Source organism: Balaenoptera borealis, assembly GCF_965194805.1.
Source record: "Balaenoptera borealis genome assembly, chromosome: 3".
Classification (NCBI taxonomy): domain Eukaryota; kingdom Metazoa; phylum Chordata; class Mammalia; order Artiodactyla; family Balaenopteridae; genus Balaenoptera; species Balaenoptera borealis.
The window spans coordinates 185,003,368-185,023,089 of record NC_138866.1 but is presented as its reverse complement, the minus strand read 5'-3'; the positions used below and the strand labels follow the sequence as shown (position 1 = coordinate 185,023,089).

The 19,722-nt window shown below is 37.1% G+C and overlaps 1 protein-coding gene across 3 annotated transcripts in view; it reads right to left on the bottom strand.

The window, feature by feature from the left end:
• Positions 1-298: 298 nt before the first annotated feature.
• Positions 299-19,722, bottom strand: part of PTCHD3 (patched domain containing 3) — a 34,629-nt gene continuing 15,205 nt past the window's right edge. Inside the window, exons 3-5 of one of the 3 annotated variants that reach the window (XM_082385969.1) lie at positions 13,558-13,703; positions 11,120-11,291; positions 299-3,875 (exon numbers count right to left, since the gene is read on the bottom strand). In XM_082385969.1, the coding sequence (XP_082242095.1) occupies positions 3,854-3,875; positions 11,120-11,291; positions 13,558-13,703 (340 nt within the window). In that variant the 3' untranslated portion in view covers positions 299-3,853. Of the gene's footprint in view, positions 3,876-4,985; positions 11,292-13,557; positions 13,704-19,722 lie in introns of those variants that run through there. The other 2 variants (XM_082385968.1, XM_082385967.1) reach the window with 2 other exon arrangements.

Sequence of the window (19,722 nt, the reverse complement as noted above, 5' to 3'; positions counted from 1 at the left end):
GGCGGCCGCGTCCCATCCATCGCAGAGCTCACCGGAGCTCCAGAGGGAAGAGACGATATAAAAGAGGCCGCCAGATGGCGGCCGACAACCGGCGCGAACGTCAGCGGGAAGATTCCGAGCGCCCGGGAGCGAGGACGCAGCGCTGGCCGCCCCAAAGCCAGAGCTTGTCCCGGGGCGGGTGGAGGGCGTCCGCCCCGGCCCCGAGGCATCCTCGTGGGACTTAGCTCCCAGTTTTGCATGGCACAGCACGGCACGACCGACCCCGGCAGCAGACAAGGGGAGCGGGGGCGGGGAGAGGAGGCGGGGAAGATATTGTCTGGCGTCTGCCGCCATGGAAACACACTACCCACGCGATTTCCAGGTGGTTAAAATTCCAAGGAGACGCCGGCGGGGCCTGGTGGCCAGCAAGCGCTGCCCAGAGTGCAAGAGCGAGATCCTGGCTCCTGCGAAGGAGGGAAGCCGTGGACTGGCAAACCGAAACCCAGCAAGTGCTCAGAGAACAACAATGCATGAATCGGTTTTCATTCCATACTTTCGAACGGAGGAAGTCTTTCGAATGTACAGGGAAAGCCCAGAAGCTGGAAAGGAAAGGCTGATACGCTCAAACCCATACAAGTGGAAATAAAAATCTATCTCTGCATAGACCGTGACAAAGTCCAAAGACAACAAATTGGTGTGTGGGGGACACTGTGGGAAATGCACTTGCGGTCATGAGGACATGGATTTCAGCGTGACTTACCACAATAACAGGGGAGAAAGAAGTGTGTGTGTGTCAATAGCTATCCACTATACACCGAGTTCCAGTACATCTATACAGTGCAACATTGTGTGTTGTGTGTTTGAAATATGTTAAATGATGATGATAAACTGTAGTCCAATAAAAAAAACAAAATAAAACAACCACCCAAAACTCAAGACGTAGAACTTCCAATGTCAGGCATTAAAAAATAAATTTTTAAAAATGGAAAAAATATATATATCTGATAAAGGGTTCCTATCCTATCCCTAACCCTAACCCTAACCCTAACCCTAACCACAACGCTGTGAGATTAGAAATCAACTACAGGAAGAAAAAAAAAAACACTGTAAAAAACACAAACACATGTAGGCTAAACATTACGCTGCTAATAACCAAGAGATCACTGCAGAAATCAAAGAGGAAATTTTAAAAATACATAGAAATAAATGACAATGAAACCACGGTGACCCAAAACCTATGGGATGCAGCAAAAGCATTTCTAAGAGGGAAGTTTATAGCAATTCAATCTCACCTCAAGAAACAAGAAAAATCTCAAAAAGAATCTAACTGTACACCTAAAGCAACTAGACAAAGAAGGACAAAAAGTCCCCAAAGTTAGTAGAAGGAAAGAAATCATAAAGATCAGAGCAGAAATAAATGAAATAGAAATGAAGAAAACAGTAGCAAAAATCAATAAAACTAAATGTTGGTTCTTTGAGAAGATAAACAAAATTGATAAACCTTTAGCCAGACTCATCAAGAAAAAAAGGGAGAGGATTCAAATCAATAAAATTAGAAATGAAAAAGGAGAATTTACAACACACACTGAAGAACTACAAAGCATCATAAGAGACTAATACAAGCAACTATATGGCAATAAAATGGACAACCTGGAAAAAAGTGGACAAACTCTTAGAAAGGTACAACCTTCCAAGACTGAACCAGGAAGAAATAGAAGATATAAACATATGAATCACAAGCAATGAAATCGAAACTAATTAAAAATCTTCCAACAAACAAAAGTCTAGGACCAGATGGCTTCACAGTCAAATTCTAGCAAACATTTGGAGGAGAGCTAACACCTATCTTTCTGAAACTCTTCCAAAAAATGGCACAGGAAGGAATACTCCCAAACTCATTCTGCAAGGCCACCATCACCCTGCAACCGAAACCAGACAAAGATATCACAAAAAAGAAAATTACAATCCAATATCACTGATGAACATAGACAGAAAAATCCTCAACAAAATACTAGCAAAGAGAATCCAGCAACACCTTAAAATGATCATACACGGTGATCAAGTAGGACTTCTCCCAGGGATGCAAGGATTCTTCAATATACGTAAATCAATCAATGTGATACACCTGGGGTCCTCAACCCAGGGCCATGGACCAGTACCGCACAGCACGAGGTGAGCGGCTGGCAAGTGAGCGAAGCTCCATCTGTATTTACAGCTGCTCCCCATCGCTTGCATCACCAACTGAGCTCCACCTCCTGTCAGGTCAGTGGCATTAGATTCTGTGTCCCCTGCATTGGCAGGCAGACTCTTAACCACTGAGCCATCAGGAAAGTCCCTTTTTTTATATTTAAATATTGAGCCATCTGGAAATTTATTTTAGTGAAATGTAAACAGGTTAAGAAACAATGACATTGAGTGCTTTCTTCAATCAAAAATTGTGCTACCTTTCCATAATATGGAATTTAACGGCAACATGGCTGCCGAATCAAGGAATACATTTTCTAATTCCTTTCATTTATACGTGTGGCCATGTGACCAGTAGAATATGGTCAAAATATGCATGGAAGTGATGTGTTTCACCTATAGGCCAAGACCTTTAAGAAGTTCTCTGTCCCATCTGCCATCTAGACACAGGCAACAAAAGAGGCCATTTGGATTGTGACACCATAAGTTGGCAGGAACCTGGGTCCCTGAATCACCATGGTCAGGATAGGTACTCACTGACCAGGAACATCTACAGTGACTGTTACATGAGTGAGAAATACACTTTCATTGTGGTAAGCCACTAAAATGTTGGGGCTTACTTATTAAAGTGGCCAATATGGCTTCACCACTAAATAATCCAGTAAGGAGATAGCTGTCCCTAAGCACTTGTGTCTGAGAACACTTCACTTTATTCAGCGAGCACTCTGCCCACTGCCAATGTATTTCCTGAGCCCTAGAGGATCAAGAACTTTTAGAGTTAAATCTCCTCAAAAAAAGAAGCACACAGAAGAGGAGAAACACAAAAAGGAACCAAGGAAGACAAAAGCGATTGACCCCCCTCATGAAGTACATGACGGGGTGATTGGGAGAGGGCAACCTAGATGAGTTTATCTGAGTGAAAGAGGTGAAGGTGGGCAAGCTTTAGCTAAACAATGAATGGTCTGATAATTCAGTAACTCATTGACTTCATATTTCTGCCTATGCTAGACCTTCCACATCAAGATGAGAGGACTATGTTAGAAAACAAATATCTGAGCCCCAAATCAAGGGAAATTACAATAGTCCTTTGGTATCCGAGGGAGATTGGTTCCAGTACCCCCTGCAGATACCAAAATCCATGGATGTTCAAGTCCTTTATATGAAATAGCTAGTACAATTGGACCCTCCACATCCTCAGTTCTGCATGGTTCAAGTCAACCAACTGAGGATCGAAAATCGGTTGGTGGAATAGAGGATCTCACCCACGGATATGGATTGTAATCAAGGGAGAGCACTCAGTCCTAGCAAACAGGGCTGGTTTATAGGTTTTTCAAGAAGGAAAGGGATCAATGTAAGGGTCAGGATAAGAAGTATAAACCTAAGGGTATTTTCCTGAAAGGAGACAGGGAAATGTAACCACTAAAATGTTGGGGCTTATTTATTAAAGTGGCCAGTATGGCTTCACCAATAAAGAATCCAATGAGGAGATAGCTGTCCCTAAGCACTTGCGTCTGAGCACACTTCGTTTTATTCATTGAGCACTCTGCTCACTGCCAACGAAAGGGAAATGTTAGTTACATAGTATTTGTAAAGGATCTGGAAGGGAGGCGGTTTATCAGTGGGTGACTTTCGCAGTTAACTACATGTTAAAGTGAAAATTCTATTCAGGGCACTTGTGTCATCCACATCACTAGACTAGACCATGGAAGAATCTGAAAGTAAAAAGCAGAGGTATATCAAACCAATCCAGGCTTATTTCAATTCATCTCTTAATAATAATACTTCATTTAAAACAAGCCGTCCAGGACAAACTTAAAATAGGTGGTATACCAGAATAGCAGTAGAAACCAGTTTTAGCTGCTGGACACAGAATTAACAATTGCATATGGATTTATCAATGACCTGAGCAAAATAGGCTTCATTTGTAAATATGAATGGGTAACCAAAGATTCCTCCTGAGGGATACATGAAGAAGGAGGTGACGAGCTAATAAAATACCTAAAGTAAGTGAATAACAATTATTTGCCAATTAAGTTGAGGTTGAATTAAAAATATTCAAGCATTACAGTACACACTTGTCCCTCTTAACTGCCCAATATTACACAGATTTTACAAATGTTTGATTCTTTGAGGAACTACTTTGTAAAGCAATCTAGTGCCCTACAAAGTTATTCAACTAGTTTGTGAACTAGTCTTCTATTATTTTTTGTTGCAATTTGTTCAAAATCACTTGTGAATCTTTAATCAAAGTGTTCAGTGAGTGGAACTTAAAGTTTTGAAGCCTTTAGCAAATTGGAATTCTCGAAAACATGGTGTATAAATAGGAAGTCATTGAATCTGTCACTACAAAAGTGAGGAAGGAAATGACCAAATCAAATAAGGGAGTTCAAACAGTGTACCTGATTGAAATTTTATAATTATGCTTTGTAATTTCATAACTTGTGAGAATTTTTGGCTGAGCTTCCATTTGGGGGATAAACTTAACATTCTGTAATGAATAGAATGAAATTGAAAAGCTCTATTATTTTGTGATATTTCTATTTTGTTTGGCAAAATATTCAAGATAATTAGAAATAGAGACAACATAGTTGATGAGTTTTGTGTTATAAAATATTTGTCTAAGAATGACAGTCTCAATGAAATAAAAATGGACAGTATGATGAAAATATCTGGACTAAAATATTTAAATATTTCCATACATAAAAACATAATTAAGTACCTTTACAGAGCAGAATTTTCCTGAGCTTACCAGAAATCTCACCATAAGTAGAAAGAGTATTTTTCCAACAAAATATGGGCTACAGAGAAGAGTTTATCAAAGGTGTCAATAAATTTCAATTTATTAATAATAAAATGCAACCTTGGAGACAATTACAATTTTATGAACCAACTAAAAATCATGAGAACATATTTGTAGTTAAAGTCGCTGAAGGAGAGGGGAAAGACAATGTGGCAGGAAAACATTTGAAGAAATAAATGCTAAAATATTTCCAAATATGACAGAAACTATCAAGCCACAGGTCCTCAGTGCTTAAAGATACCTAAGAAGATTGAATAGAAAAAACACCATATACAATCTCATCATAGTCAAATTGCTGAAAACCAATAATAAAAAAAGCTTAAATGAAGCTAGAAGAAAAAAAGGCACATTCCATAAAGAAGATCAATATAACAGTGAAGGGGAGAAAATATTTGCAAATGAAGCAACTAACAAAGAATTAATCTCCAAAACATACAAACAGCTCATGAAACTCAATATCAGAAAAAAACAACCCAATTAAAAAAATGGATGGAAGACCTAAATAGACATTTCTCCAAAGAATACACACAGATGGCCAACAAACACATGAAAAGATGCTCAACATCACTAATTATTAGAGAAATGCAAATCAAAACTACGGTGAGGTATCACCTCACACCGGTCAGAATGGCCATCATCAAAAAAATGTACAAAAATGCTGGAGAGGGTATGGAGAAAAGGGAACCCTCTTGCACTGTTGGTGGGAATGTAAATTGATACAGCCACTATGGAGAACAGTATAGAGGTTCCTTAAAAAACTAAAAATAGAACTACCATATGACCCAGCAATCCCACTGCTGGGCATTTACCCAGAGAAACCCATAATTCAAAAAGACGCATGTACCCCAATGTTCATTGCAGCACTATTTACAATAGCCAGCACATGGAAGCAACCTAAGTGTCTATCAACAGAGGAATGGAAAAAGAAATTGTGGTACATGTATACAATGGAATATTACTCAGCTATAAAAAGGAATGAAATTGGGTCATTTGTAGAGACATGGATGGACCTAGAGATTGTCATACAAAGTAAAGTTAAGTCAGAAAGAGAAAAACAAATACCGTATATTAACAGACATATGTGGAATCTAGAAAAATGGTGTCGATGATCTTATTTGCAAAACAGAAATAGAGACACAGACATAGAGAACAAACATATGGACACCAAGCAGGGAAGGGGGTGGGATGAATTGGGAGATTGGGATTGACATATATACACCACTGATACTACGTATAAAATAGAAAACTAATGAGAACCTATTGTATAGCTCAGGGAACTCTACTCAGTGCTCTGTGGTGACCTGAATGGGAAGGAAATCCAAAAAAGAGGGGATACATGTATACATATAGCTGATTCACTTTGCTGTACAGTAGAAACTAACACAACATTGTAAAGCAACTATACTCCAATAAAAATTAATTAAAAAAATATAACAGTGAAGGATGAATTCTAATCAAAGCACTGCATCAAGAAGACAATGCAATGACATTTTTAAAGGGCTGAAAGAAAAACATCTTCTCAACCTAGAATTCTATATCCAGTTAAACCAGGGGTCCCCAACGCCCGGGCCACAGACCAGTACAGGTCCGTGGCCTGTTAGGAACTGGGCCACACAGCAGGAGGTCAGCAGTGGGTGAGTGAGTGAAGCTTCATCTGTATTTACAGACACTCCCCATTGCTCCCATTACCGCCCGAGCTCCACCTTCTATCAGATCAACAGCGGCATTAGATTCTCATAGGAGCACGAACCCTACTGTGAACTGCACATGCAAGGGATCTAGGTTGCATGCTCCGTATGAGAATCTAATGCCTGATGATCTGAGGTGGAGCTGAGGCGGTGATTCTAGCGCTGGGGAGCAGCTGCAAATACAGGTTATCATTAGCAGAGAGGTTTGACTGCACAGAGACCACAATAAATCAATTGCTTGCAGACTCGTATCAAAACCCTATCGGTGAGTGGCAAGTGAAAACAAGCTCAGGGCTCCCATTGATTCTGCATTATGGTGAGTTGTATAATTATTTCATTATATATCACAATGTAATAATAATAGAAATAAAGTGCACAATAAATGTAATTTGCTTGAATCATCCCAAAACCATGCCCCACCCTCCCTGGCCCATGGAAAATTTGTCTCCCATGAAACTGGTCCCTGGTGCCAAAAAGGTTGGGGACCGCTTAAACTATTCTTAAATAACGAAGAGAAAATAAAGGTATTGTTTGATTCATGGTCAAAGAAGAAATCACAAGAAAAATATGAGCTTATTTTGAAATGAATGATAATGAACACCCCTCATATAAAAATTTGTGGGTACAGTTAAAAGAGTAGTTAGAAGGAAATTTATAGCATTAAAAGCTTTCTTAGAAAAGAATAAATGTTAAAATCAGTGACTTATCCTACCACCTTATAAAGCTAGAAAATGAAGAGAAAGTTAAACTCAAAGAATGAATAAAGAGTGTGGCAATCAAGTAGCAAATAGAGAAATAAAAGAAATGAATAAAGCCAAAAGTTGGTTCTTGGAAAAATTTAATAAAATTGATAATCCCTTGATCAAGAAATAAAAGGTACATAATACAAATTACCAATATCAAGAACTGCACAGGGGACATCACTAGACATTAAAATGGTAAGAAAATAATCAATTAGCCAATTAGCAAAATGGGCAAATTCCTTATAAAACCAAACATACCAAAATTGACCCAAGAAGAAAAAGAACATCTGAATGGCCTTCTATTTGTTAAAGAAAGTGAATCTGAAATAAAAATCCTTCCCAGAAAAACTCCATGCCCAGAAGACTTCACTGGTGAATTCTACTGAACATTTAAGTAAGAAATGAAAGAATTATATCAACCATACATCATATATTTCAGAAAATAGAAGGGGAGGAATATATATTTACTAGCTTGTTTCCTGAGGGCAGCATAACCCTGATATAAAGACCTGAGAAAGGCATTACAAAAAAGGGAATTGTAGACCAATATGCCTCATAAACATAGGAACATATATCATTGACAAAATATTAACAAAACAAAGACAGCAATATATGAAAATAATATGCCATGACTAAATGTGAGTCATCCTAGGAATGCAAGGTTGGTATAATATTAAAAAATCGTTCAATATAAATTGTCACATTCACAAATTAAGATAAAAAAATAGACATGATAATCTCAGTCAATGGACAGAAATTATTTGACAAAATTTAATACCCATTCATGTTAAAACATCCCAGAAAACTAAATGTAGAAAAGAGCTTCCACAATCTGACAGAAGATGGCTATGAAAAACTTCCAGGTAATCATCATACTTCCTGAGATATTGACCACGTTCCTTACAAAGTTGGGAACAAGGCAATGATGTCTGCTTTCAGTACATTTTCCCACATTTTACTGGACATTTTAAGCCAGTGCAATAAGATAAGTACAAGATAAAGTTTATGTAGGGAGAAATAGGATTGTCTTTATGTGACCTTTACATAATTGCATAGATAAAAACTATTAGAGAAACTAAAAAACTCAACATGAACTAATAAATGAACCTAAAAAGATTACACAGTATAAGGTAGGTATACCAAAACCAATTGTATTTTTATGTACCAGTAAAAAAAAAATGGAAAGGGGATTTAAAATATTTACAATGATATAATAAATTAATGTACTGAGAAGTAAATCCATGTAAATCTATAACACATGCCTGAGAGAAATTAAAGAAGATATAAATAAATGGAGAGATAAACCATGTTCACAGATTGGAAGATTCCATACTGCTAAGATATCTATTTTCCCCAAATTGATCTGTAGAGTCACCATAACCCAATCATGATCCCAATCAAAAATCCCAGATTTTTTTTTTTGATAAATTGACAAATGATTCTAAAATTAGTATCTAAATGCAAAGAACCTAGAATAGCCAAAACAATTTGGAAAAGAGGAAAAATGTTGGATACCTTACCTAACCTAATTTCAATAATTAATAGAAAGCTTCAGTAATCAATGCAGTGTGGTATGATAGAAAAACAGATCAACGCACAAAAATAGAGCCACACATAAATTGTCAATTGATTCTTTGACAGAGGTGCCAAATTAATCCCTATGGTGAAAGGACAGTCTTTTCACTAATGCTGCTGGGACAACTGGATAACTATAATGGGAAGACAATGAACCTCTACCCATACTTCCCAACAAACACGGGTCTATGAATCATAGACCTAAATGTAAAAATAAAACTACTAGCTTTGAGAAGAAAACATAGATGAATTTTTTGTAATCTTGGATTAGGCAAAAATTTCTTACAGAGCACACAGAAAACACTAACCATTAAAAAAATGATAAATTGGATTTCAAAACTTAAAAACTTCAGTTCATCAAAATACACCACTAAGAACATGGATAGAAAAACCCCAGACTACGAGAATAAATAATAATCAGTTGCACTTTCACATAATAATGCATATGGGAAGTACAATGAAAATAATATTCCATTTATAGCATAATACATAAAATATTTGAATTCCAGGCATAAACTACTAATGAAGAAATAAAGGAAAAAATAACTGGAAAGTTATACTTATGCTTGATTGTATAGACCATAATAAAGATGACAACACTTCCTAATTTAGTAAAGATATTTTAATGTAAGACTAATTAATTTTTCTCAGGATATTTTAAATAACATTTTTAAATGGGATTTCCACACCAAGGAAACATGCCTTTGTTTTTAGTTTATTGACTATTCTTAATAGCACATTTTTATCAGATTGGATTGGGGCAATCAGGAATTCTATAATTGGTCTTTGATTGGTTAGTGGCTAGTCAAACAAACTTTCAGAAAAAGGTTAAGAATACCGGAATAAAAATTAGGCCATGAGCAACTCCAAATACCATAACAAGAAACATAATCTTAAAAAATGTCCTGAAGATGTATGCTTTAGCTGCAGATAAGACACACACCCCTATTATTGTTGAAATTGCACTTTGCAACACAGGGTAGCCTAGCAGATACAATGCCTCGATGGTTTTTTGGTTTACTGAGGGCTTTGAACTGGAAACAAATGCATAGGAAATGTGCGCAGAAAAATCAAAAGAAAACCCTATACAAATGACAAGATTAATCATGGATATGGAATCAAGATTGACGTTCCAGAATGCCATGAAACCCGTTACTCCCACAATCACAGAAGCGATAGCAAAAGTTACCCACAAAGAACACAGCGGGTGAGGGATTAACAGTAAGGAAACAATGAACATAGCTGTTGAGGCGACAATTACATTTCGAACGGTGTTTTCTAATATTGCAGAATACTGATCAAAATATATGAACGCCTGGTTATACACCATTAGGGGAATTTCACACTTTTCGGCCATGTCTCGGAACTGGAGTAACATCAGCTTCTTATTGGTTGAAGAAGAAACACCCATGGTCTGAATGAAGGCCCGGGAACAAATGATTTCCTGTGATGATGTAATGTTAATATCATACATAAAAAGCGGAGAATCTATTACAAAATTGGGAATATTTTTTAGAAAAGTTATCTTATCATTTACATCGTGATGGTGGTTTTCCATATATTTCACATATTCTCGTAACCAAAACTCTGTGAGATTTTTATCTACATAGTCACTGTTTTCAAAATCTACAAGACATTTTTCCAATTTTTGCCTAGCATCTCCATCCCAATAGTCAAGAGCTTCAGTAACAATAACCATAACCCTGGGACCATAACTTGAAAAATGTTCTTCTTCTACATTAAAATACGGTGTGATGTAGGAGTCGTCACTTGCCAAATTTCGGAGGTCTAAACCTTCCTGCACTTGGAAACACCCATATATACTACTTATGATGTACAAAATGTATATAAGCACTACAAAAAACTTGGACTCAGTGCTTGTGAGAAAAGGACCAAAATAGTCTCTAAAAAACAAATTCATTGGGTGGATATCAGCTTTATGTTTGTCTCGGAGAGAATTACATGGGAGGCAGCAGGGCTTTTTTAATGAGGAACATTTTTGGTCAGGAGTTTCTGGTTTCTTCAACCAGCGTAGACAGACTACTTCTCTTTTACCATCCAGGGCCATAAATGCTCCAAAACAGGTGATGTTATAAAAATAACAAAAGAGCAGGGTTGTTCCTGTATAGATGCAGAAGTATTGTACGGACCTGAAAGAGGTCATAATTCCTGTATAGAAGGCCAGGATGTTGGTGATGGTGGTGATTGTAATGGACACTGCCACTTTTGAATAGACATTGGACATCCGCTCTTTTATGCTATCCATGAGGTTGGTCTTCTGCCAGGCAGAAATCATGATAAACATGTCATCGACCCCAACGCCTGTTAAAAAAAGAAACAGACTCTTCATACATATGAACATCCATTAAACATTAAACAGATCAGTTCACACCATTTCTTTGTCCATCTCTTAAGGTCTTATTTATCTTCCTCAGTCTGTGTTTTGATACTTCTTTCTGTGATGCTTTTTCTGGTTGCCTCTGAATCCACAACAGAACTTATCACTCCTTGCTCTGTAGTAGCTCTGTGCTTTGTACATACTCCTATTTGCACAGAGCACAGTATACTCTACTCCTAGTCATCATTTAGGGTGTTTTAATGATGAGTCAGGAAACCTGGCTGCTGGGTGTTAGGTGAAGCAGGATTAGCAATGTATCCTTGACTCCATTAGAATACTTGAGAGACCATTTTCTCCCATAAACCATTTTATTCTAATGCACTAATGTTGAGCCAACATACTGTTGCTTAAAATATGAGCTGGATTTATCTGTTCTACATTTAGCATCTAGCTATCAATGTGGTCTGATTGTAGAGGCACCCCATAATTTATAGACACACACACACACACACACACACACACACACACACACACACACACACAAGTGCAGTTTTCCTGCTAGTCTGTTTTTGATACCCAGAAGGCTGTCATTCAAACTTCACTTGCCCAGGTTAAGGCATTATCTCAATAAAATGCAGGCTCTCTTGAGATCAGAAATATGCACCAAAGTAAATATTAATAATCCTTTACATATTAAATGCTTACTAAGGTAATCAGTTTTTTCCACAATGACGTTTCCTGATTGGTTTGGAATAAAGAAGACAGGAGAACATCTGAGGACTTTGAAACCATCAATGAAGGCTAGGAGAGGAGGACCACAGAGAAGAAATGGGATTACAAAGGACAGCATGAGCATGTTGCAGACAAATTTCATCTCCCTCAAGCTTTCTACTGCTTTCACTCATGTACACCTCTGTTTCTGTGTGTATTGATACAAAATCAGTACTTGGAACTAACATGCTGATTTTCATTTCAATTTTAAGAGATCTTCTCCATGGATTACCTGGGAGGGTACTGGGAGTTGCACTTTGCCTCTAATTCAGATGTTGTGTTCGTATGACCAAGGTAGGAGGGCCTACACTGACACAGGTTTACGTAGTGTGTCATAAACTGCATCCCGACACTCACCCTGCTGCCAGCTTTGTGGATTTCAGTTGTATTCAACTGAACAAAAGGGAAGAATCAGAGGTACTAAGGACGACGAATAAACTCATTGATATTTATTAGGTATTTAAAAACCACTGTCTCCCCTAGGAAATCAAATATTATTTCTTCCAAGTTGTTTACTTTCCAAAATATAAACATATTTATCTTCTCATGCTTATTGTAAAATAAATCCTGAAAGTACAGGAAAATGCAAAGAAAAAATTTAAACAACTGTAATTCCACCCTTCAGGGATATTCCTTGCTAATATTTTAAGTATATCCATCCAGAATTTGCTCTGTACAAATATACACATATATTTGTATATCTATTTTAAACATCTTGTTTCATAGCCAGCATTCTTCATTTAACACTTTATAGCTACCTCTTTTTAAAGACTGAATAGGATTCCAAAACTTTAATATGCTATGTTTGAGTGGACCGATCCTATGTCGATATGGGATTAGGTTGTTCTTGTTTTTCCTATTCTAAATCACACTGAAATGAACATACACGTTCTACTTTGTGACCACTTGTCCAATAATTAGGACAAACTCCTAGAAGTGGAGTAGGCAGGTCAAAGGTATTCCCTTTTAAATTTTTAAGTCTTTTGATTTGTTGCAAAGTTGTATTTTAAAAGTGCACCAATTTACAAACTTCCCCCAGCAAGCAGAATATGAGTGTTCATTTGCATACAACATTCCCCAAACTTTTATTCTTGCTAATATTCATTAATAAGAAAAGAAAACAAAGGTGTCTCACTTTTGTTTTAACTTGCATCCCTTAATTAACTGAAACGTCAAATATTTTTTCTCATATTTTCAGTGACTAGTATTTTGGATTTTGTGTGTTTGGTGTGTGTGTGTGTGTGTGTGTGAACTGCCTGTTCATGTCCCTGGTCTGTGTTTTTCCATTTGGGGTACTAGATTTTTCTAACTCTAAAGACACAGAATTCCATCTGATTTTCTTCTTTCCTGATACCCCATTTTGGATCTGTAGAGCCACCTAAATATAATTATTCTGCTTAATCTAACACAATCCCCTTCCATTATCCACCCCACACCCCCACATACACAATGTGCAGCCTCACGTTTTGTTTTACTCACCTAGAATAAGAAATGGTGAATTTGCAACTATGATCACAAATGGCACCCCAATGTACAACATCAGGCCAAAGCTGCTCACCACTGCCAAGGCAGCAGAAATCACTCCAAAGGCTGCAACCCACATTTTGTTTCGTATACAGTCACACCTGTAAATTTGGAGGGAAAAATCATGGAACTTGGAGTGGTAGCTTCCATACTGAAATTCCAGCAATTCATAACATTCTTGAATTGGATACCTATACAGAGCCCTCTTGGGCAATAATTCTCATACCTGTCTGCTGGAGAACTTTAATTTCCAGGCACTAGCCCAGACCAACTGAAAAAAAAAGGGGGGGTCAGAGACAGAAAAGTTGGAAATCTGTACTTTTACCAAACTATACTGGTTGATTCTTACACATCTAGCCAAGCACAAATCCACTGACTGGCATTTCAGGACCACAAAGATATACTAAAACACTGCAGATGGTTAATTCCACTCTGATCTTCAAAGGAGTGTGAATGGAACACAACAGCAAATGGAAGTACCTATATCCAGTTATCTTCTCACCCACCTGTGACTCAAGTTAGCCCTAAACACAATCCTAAATAGCTCCTGTATCTTAAAGCTGGTTCAATATGTATCTGGCTAACAAAAAGTATGAAAGTCTCCTTCTAGAAGCAAAAAGAACTACAATCCTGCAGCCTGTGGAACAAAAACCACATTCACAGAAAGATAGACAAGATGAAAAGGCAGACGGCTATGTACCAGATGAAGGAACAAGATAAAACCCCAGAAAAACAACTAAATGAAGTGGAGATAGGCAACCTTCCAGAAAATGAATTCAGAATAATGATAGTGAAGATGATCCAGGATCTCGGAAAAACAATGGCAAAGATTGAGAAGATGCAAGAAATGTTTAACAAAGACCTAGAAGAATTAAAGAACAAACAAACAGAGATGAACAATACAATAACTGAAATGAAAACTACACCAGAAGGAATCAATAGCAGAATAACTGAGGCAGAAGAACGGATAAGTGACGTGGAAGACAGAATGGTGGAATTCACTGCTGCAGAACAGAATAAAGAAAAAAGAATGAAAAGAAATGAAGACAGCCTAAGAGACCTCTGGGACAACATTAAATGCAAAAACATTCGCATTATAGGGGTCCCAGAAGGAGAAGAGAGATAGAAAGGACCAGAGAAAATATTTGAAGAGATTATAGCCAAAAAATTCCCTAACATGGGAAATGAAATAGCCACCCAAGTCCAGGAAGCGCAGCAAGTCCCATACAGGATAAACCCAAGGAGAAACACGCCGAGACACATAGTAATCAAATTGGCAAAAATTAAAGACAAAGAAAAATTAATGAAAGCAGCAAGGGAAAAATGACAAATAACATACAAGGGAACTCCCATAAGGTTAACAGCTGATTTCTCAGCAGAAACTCTACAAGCCAGAAGGGAGTGGCATGATATACTTAAAGTGATGAAAGGGAAGAACCTACAGCCAAGATTACTCTACCTGGCAAGGATCTCATTCAGATTTGATGGAGAAATCAAAAGCTTTACAGACAAGCAAAAGCTAAGAGAATTCAGCACCACCAAACCAGCTCTACAACAAATGATAAAGGAACTTCTCTAAGTGGGAAACACAAGAGAAGAAAAGGACCTACAAAAACAAACCCAAAACAATTAAGAAAATGGTCATAGGAACACACATATCGATAATTACCTTAAACGTGAATGGATTAAATGCTCCAACCAAAAGACATAGACTGGCTGAACGGATACAAAAACAAGATCCATATACAGGCTGTCTACAAGAGACCCACTTCAGACCTAGGTACACATAGAGACTGAAAGTGAGGGGATGGAAAAAGATATCCCATGCAAATGGAAATCAAAAGAAAGCTGGAGTAGCAATACTTATATCAGATAAAATAGACTTTAAAATAAAGACTGTTACAAGAGACAAGGAAGGACACTACATAATGATCAAGGGATCAATCCAAGAAGAAGATATAACAATTATAAATATATATGTACCCAACATAGGAGCACCTCAATACATAAGGCAACTGCTAACAGCTCTAAAAGAGGAAATCGACACTAACACAATAACAGTGGGGGACTTCAACACCTCACTTACACCAATGGATCATCCTAAATGAAAATTAATAAGGAAAAACAAGCTTTAAATGACACAATAGACCAGATAGATTTAATTGATATTTATAGGACATTCCATCCAAAAACAGCAGATTACACTTTCTTCTCAAGTGCGCCCGGAACATTCTCCAGGAGAGATCACATCTTGGGTCACAAATCAAGACTCAGTAAATTTAAGAAAACTGAAATCATATCAAGCATCTTTTCTGACCACAACACTATGAAATTAGAAATGAATTACAGGGGAAAAAATGTAAAAAACACAAACGCATGGAGGCTCAACACTATGTTACTAAATAACCAAGAGATCACTGAAGAAATCAAAGAGGAAATCAAAAAATACCTAAAGACAAATGACAATGAAAACACGACAATCCAAAACTTTTGGGATACAGCAAAAGCAGTTCTAAGAGGGAATTTTATACCTATAAAAGCCTACCTGAAGAAATAAGAAAAATCTCAAATAAATAATCTAACCTTACACGTAAAGGAACTAGAGAAAGAAGAACAAACAAAACCCAAAGTTAGCACAAGGAAAGAAATCATAAATATCAGAGCAGAAATAACTGAAATAGAAACAAAGAAAACAATAGCAAAGATCAATAAAACTAAAAGCTGGTTCTTTGAGAAGATAAACAACATTGATAAATCATTAGCCAGACTCATCAAGAAAAAGAGGGAGAGGACTCAAATCAATAAAATTAGAAATGAAAAAGGAGAAGTTACAACAGACACCGCAGAAATACAAAGCATCCTAAGAGACTACTACAAGCAACTCTATGCCAATAAAATGGACAACCTGGAAGAAATGGACAAATTCTTAGAAAGGTATAACCTTCCAAGACTGAACCAGGAAGAAATAGAAAATATGAATAGACCAATCACAGGTAATGAAATTGAAACTGTGATTAAAAATCTTCCAACAAACAAAAGTCCACGACCATATGGCTTTACAGGTGAATTCTATCAAACATTTAGAGAAGAGCTAACACCCATCCTTCTCAAACTCTTCCAAAAAATTGCAGAGGAAGGAACACTCCCAAACTCATTGTATGAGGCCACCATCACCCTGATACCAAAACCAGACAAAGATACTACAAAAAAAGAAAATTACAGGCCAATATCACTGATGAATATAGATGTAAAAATCCTCAACAAAATACTAGCAAACAGAATCCAACAACACACTAAAAGGAGCATACACCATGATCAAGTGGGATTTATCCCAGGGATGCAAGGATTCTTCAATATACGCAAATTAATCAATGTGATACACCATATTAACAAATTGAAGAAGAAAAACCATATGATCATCTCAATAGACGCAGAAAAATCTTTTCACAAAATCCAACATCTATTTATGATAAAAAACTCTCCAGAAAGTTGGCATAGAGGGAACCTACCTCAACATAATAAAGGCCACAGCCAACATCATTCTCAATGGTGAAAAACTGAAAGCATTTCCTCTAAGATCAGGAGCAAGACAAGGATGTCCACTCTCACCACTATTATTCAACATAGTTTTGGAAGTCCTAGCCACGGCAATCAAAGAAGAAAAAGAAATAAAAGTAATACAAATTGGAAAAGAAGAAGTAAAACTGTCACTGTTTGCAGATGACATGATACTATACATAGAGAATCCTAAAGATGCCACCAGAAAACTACTAGAGCTAAGCAATGAATTTGGTAAAGTTGCAGGATACAAAATTAATGCACGGAAATCTCTTGCGTTCCTATACGCTAATGATGAAAAATCTGAAAGAGAAATTAAGGAAACACTCCCATTTACCACTGCAACAAAAAGAATAATATACCTAGGAAAAAATCTACCTAGGGAGACAAAAGACCTGTATGCAGAAAACTATAAGACACTGATAAAGAAATTAAAGATGACACAAACAGATGGAGAGATATGCCATGTTCTTGGATTGGAAGAATCAATATTGTGAAAATGACTATACTACCCAAAGCAATCTACAGATTCAATGCAATTCCTATCAAATTACCAATGGCATTTTTTACAGAACTAGAACAAAAAAATCTTAAAATTTGTATGGAGACACAAAAGACCCCAAATAGCCAAAGCAATCTTGAGGGGAAAAAAAGGAGCTGGAGGTAACAGGCTCTCAGACTTCAGACTATACTACAAAGCTACAGTAATCAAGACAATAGGGTACTGGTACAAACACAGAAACATAGATCAATGGAACAAGATAGAAAGCCCAGTGGTAAACACACGCACCGATGGTCAACTAATCTATGACAAAGGAGGCAAGGATATACAATGGAGAAAAGACAGTCTCTTCAATAAGTGGTGCTGGGAAAACTGGACAGCTACATGTAAAAGAATGAAATTAGAACACTCCCTAACACCATACACAAAAATAAACTCAAAATGGATTACAGACCTAAATGTAATAAGACCGGACACTATAAAACTCTTAGAGGAAATTATAGGCAGAACACTCTCAGACATAAATCACAGCAAGATCTGTTTTGATCCACTTCCTAGAGTAATGGAGATAAAAACAAAAATAAACAAATGGGACCTAATGAAACTTCAAATCTTTTGCACAGCAAAGGAAACCATAAACGAGACGAAAAGACAACCCTCAGAATGGGAGAAAATATTTGCAAATGAATCAATGGACAAAGGATTACCCTCTAAAATATATAAACAGCTCATGCAGCTCGATATTAAAAAAACAAACCACCCAATCCAAAAATGGGCAGAATACCTAAATAGACATTTCTCCAAAGAAGACATACAGATGGCCAAGAAGCACATAAAAAGATGCTCAACATCACTAATTATTAGAGAAATGCAAATCAAAACTACAATGAGGTATCACCTCACACCAGTTAGAATGGGCGTCATCAGAAAATCTACAAACAACAAATGCTGGAGAGGGTGTGAAGAAAACGGAACCCTCTTGCACTGTTGGTGGGAATGTAAACTGATACAGCCACTATGGAGAACAGTATGGAGGTTCCTTAAAAAACTAAAAATAGAATTACCATATGACCCAGCAATCCCACTACTGGGCATATACCCAGAGAAAACCATAATTCAAAAAGACACATGCACCCCAATGTTCATTGCAGCACTATTTACAATAGCCAGGTCATGGAAGCATCCTAAATGCCCATCAACAGACGAATGGATAAAGAAGATGTGGTACATATATACAATGGAATATTACTCAGCCATAAAAAGGAACGAAATTGGGTCATCTGTTGAGACGTGGATGGACTTAGAGACTGGCATACAGAGTGAAGTAAGTCAGAAAGAGAAAAACAAATACCATATATTAATGCATATATGTGGAACCTAGAAAATGGTACAGATGATCCGGTTTGCAGGGCAGAAATAGAGACACAGATGTAGAGAACAAACGTATGGACACCCAGGGGGGAAAGTGGCGGGGGGGTGGTGGTGGTGGTGGTGTGATGAATTGGGAGATTGGGACTGACATGTATACACTGATGTGTGTAATATTGATGACTAATAAGAACCTGCTGTTTAAAAAAAATAAAAATTAAAAAAAAAAGTAAAGCCTCCTTCTAAAAGATTTTCATACTCTCCTCTGCTGGAGAAGTGAGCTCTAGAAAAGTGGCTACTAATTGCAAAAAAAATGTGATATGTACTCCATTTTGAGTAACACAAGCTATGCCTGTTTCTTGGTTGGACCAACAGAAATGGGAATACATACACAGCAATTAAAGAATGGGTTTAATACTTTTCCTCCCAACAACCATGACTTTACATTTTAAAATACTGACAACAGCCTCTGGTTTTCTACTTTATTCATTCGCTAACTGCTCCAAAACAAATGACTGATACCTGCCTCTAGATATTTTTTAGCAGGAGAGAGAAACTAAGTTTGGTTTGAAAACTGGGAGAGTCAACTAAGCAAATGGAGCTACTGATTCCAAAACAGCAAGAATATAACTAAAGACCTTATTCAGGCAGGACCACATTAAAATAGCTAACCTTTCTTATTACTACCAAAA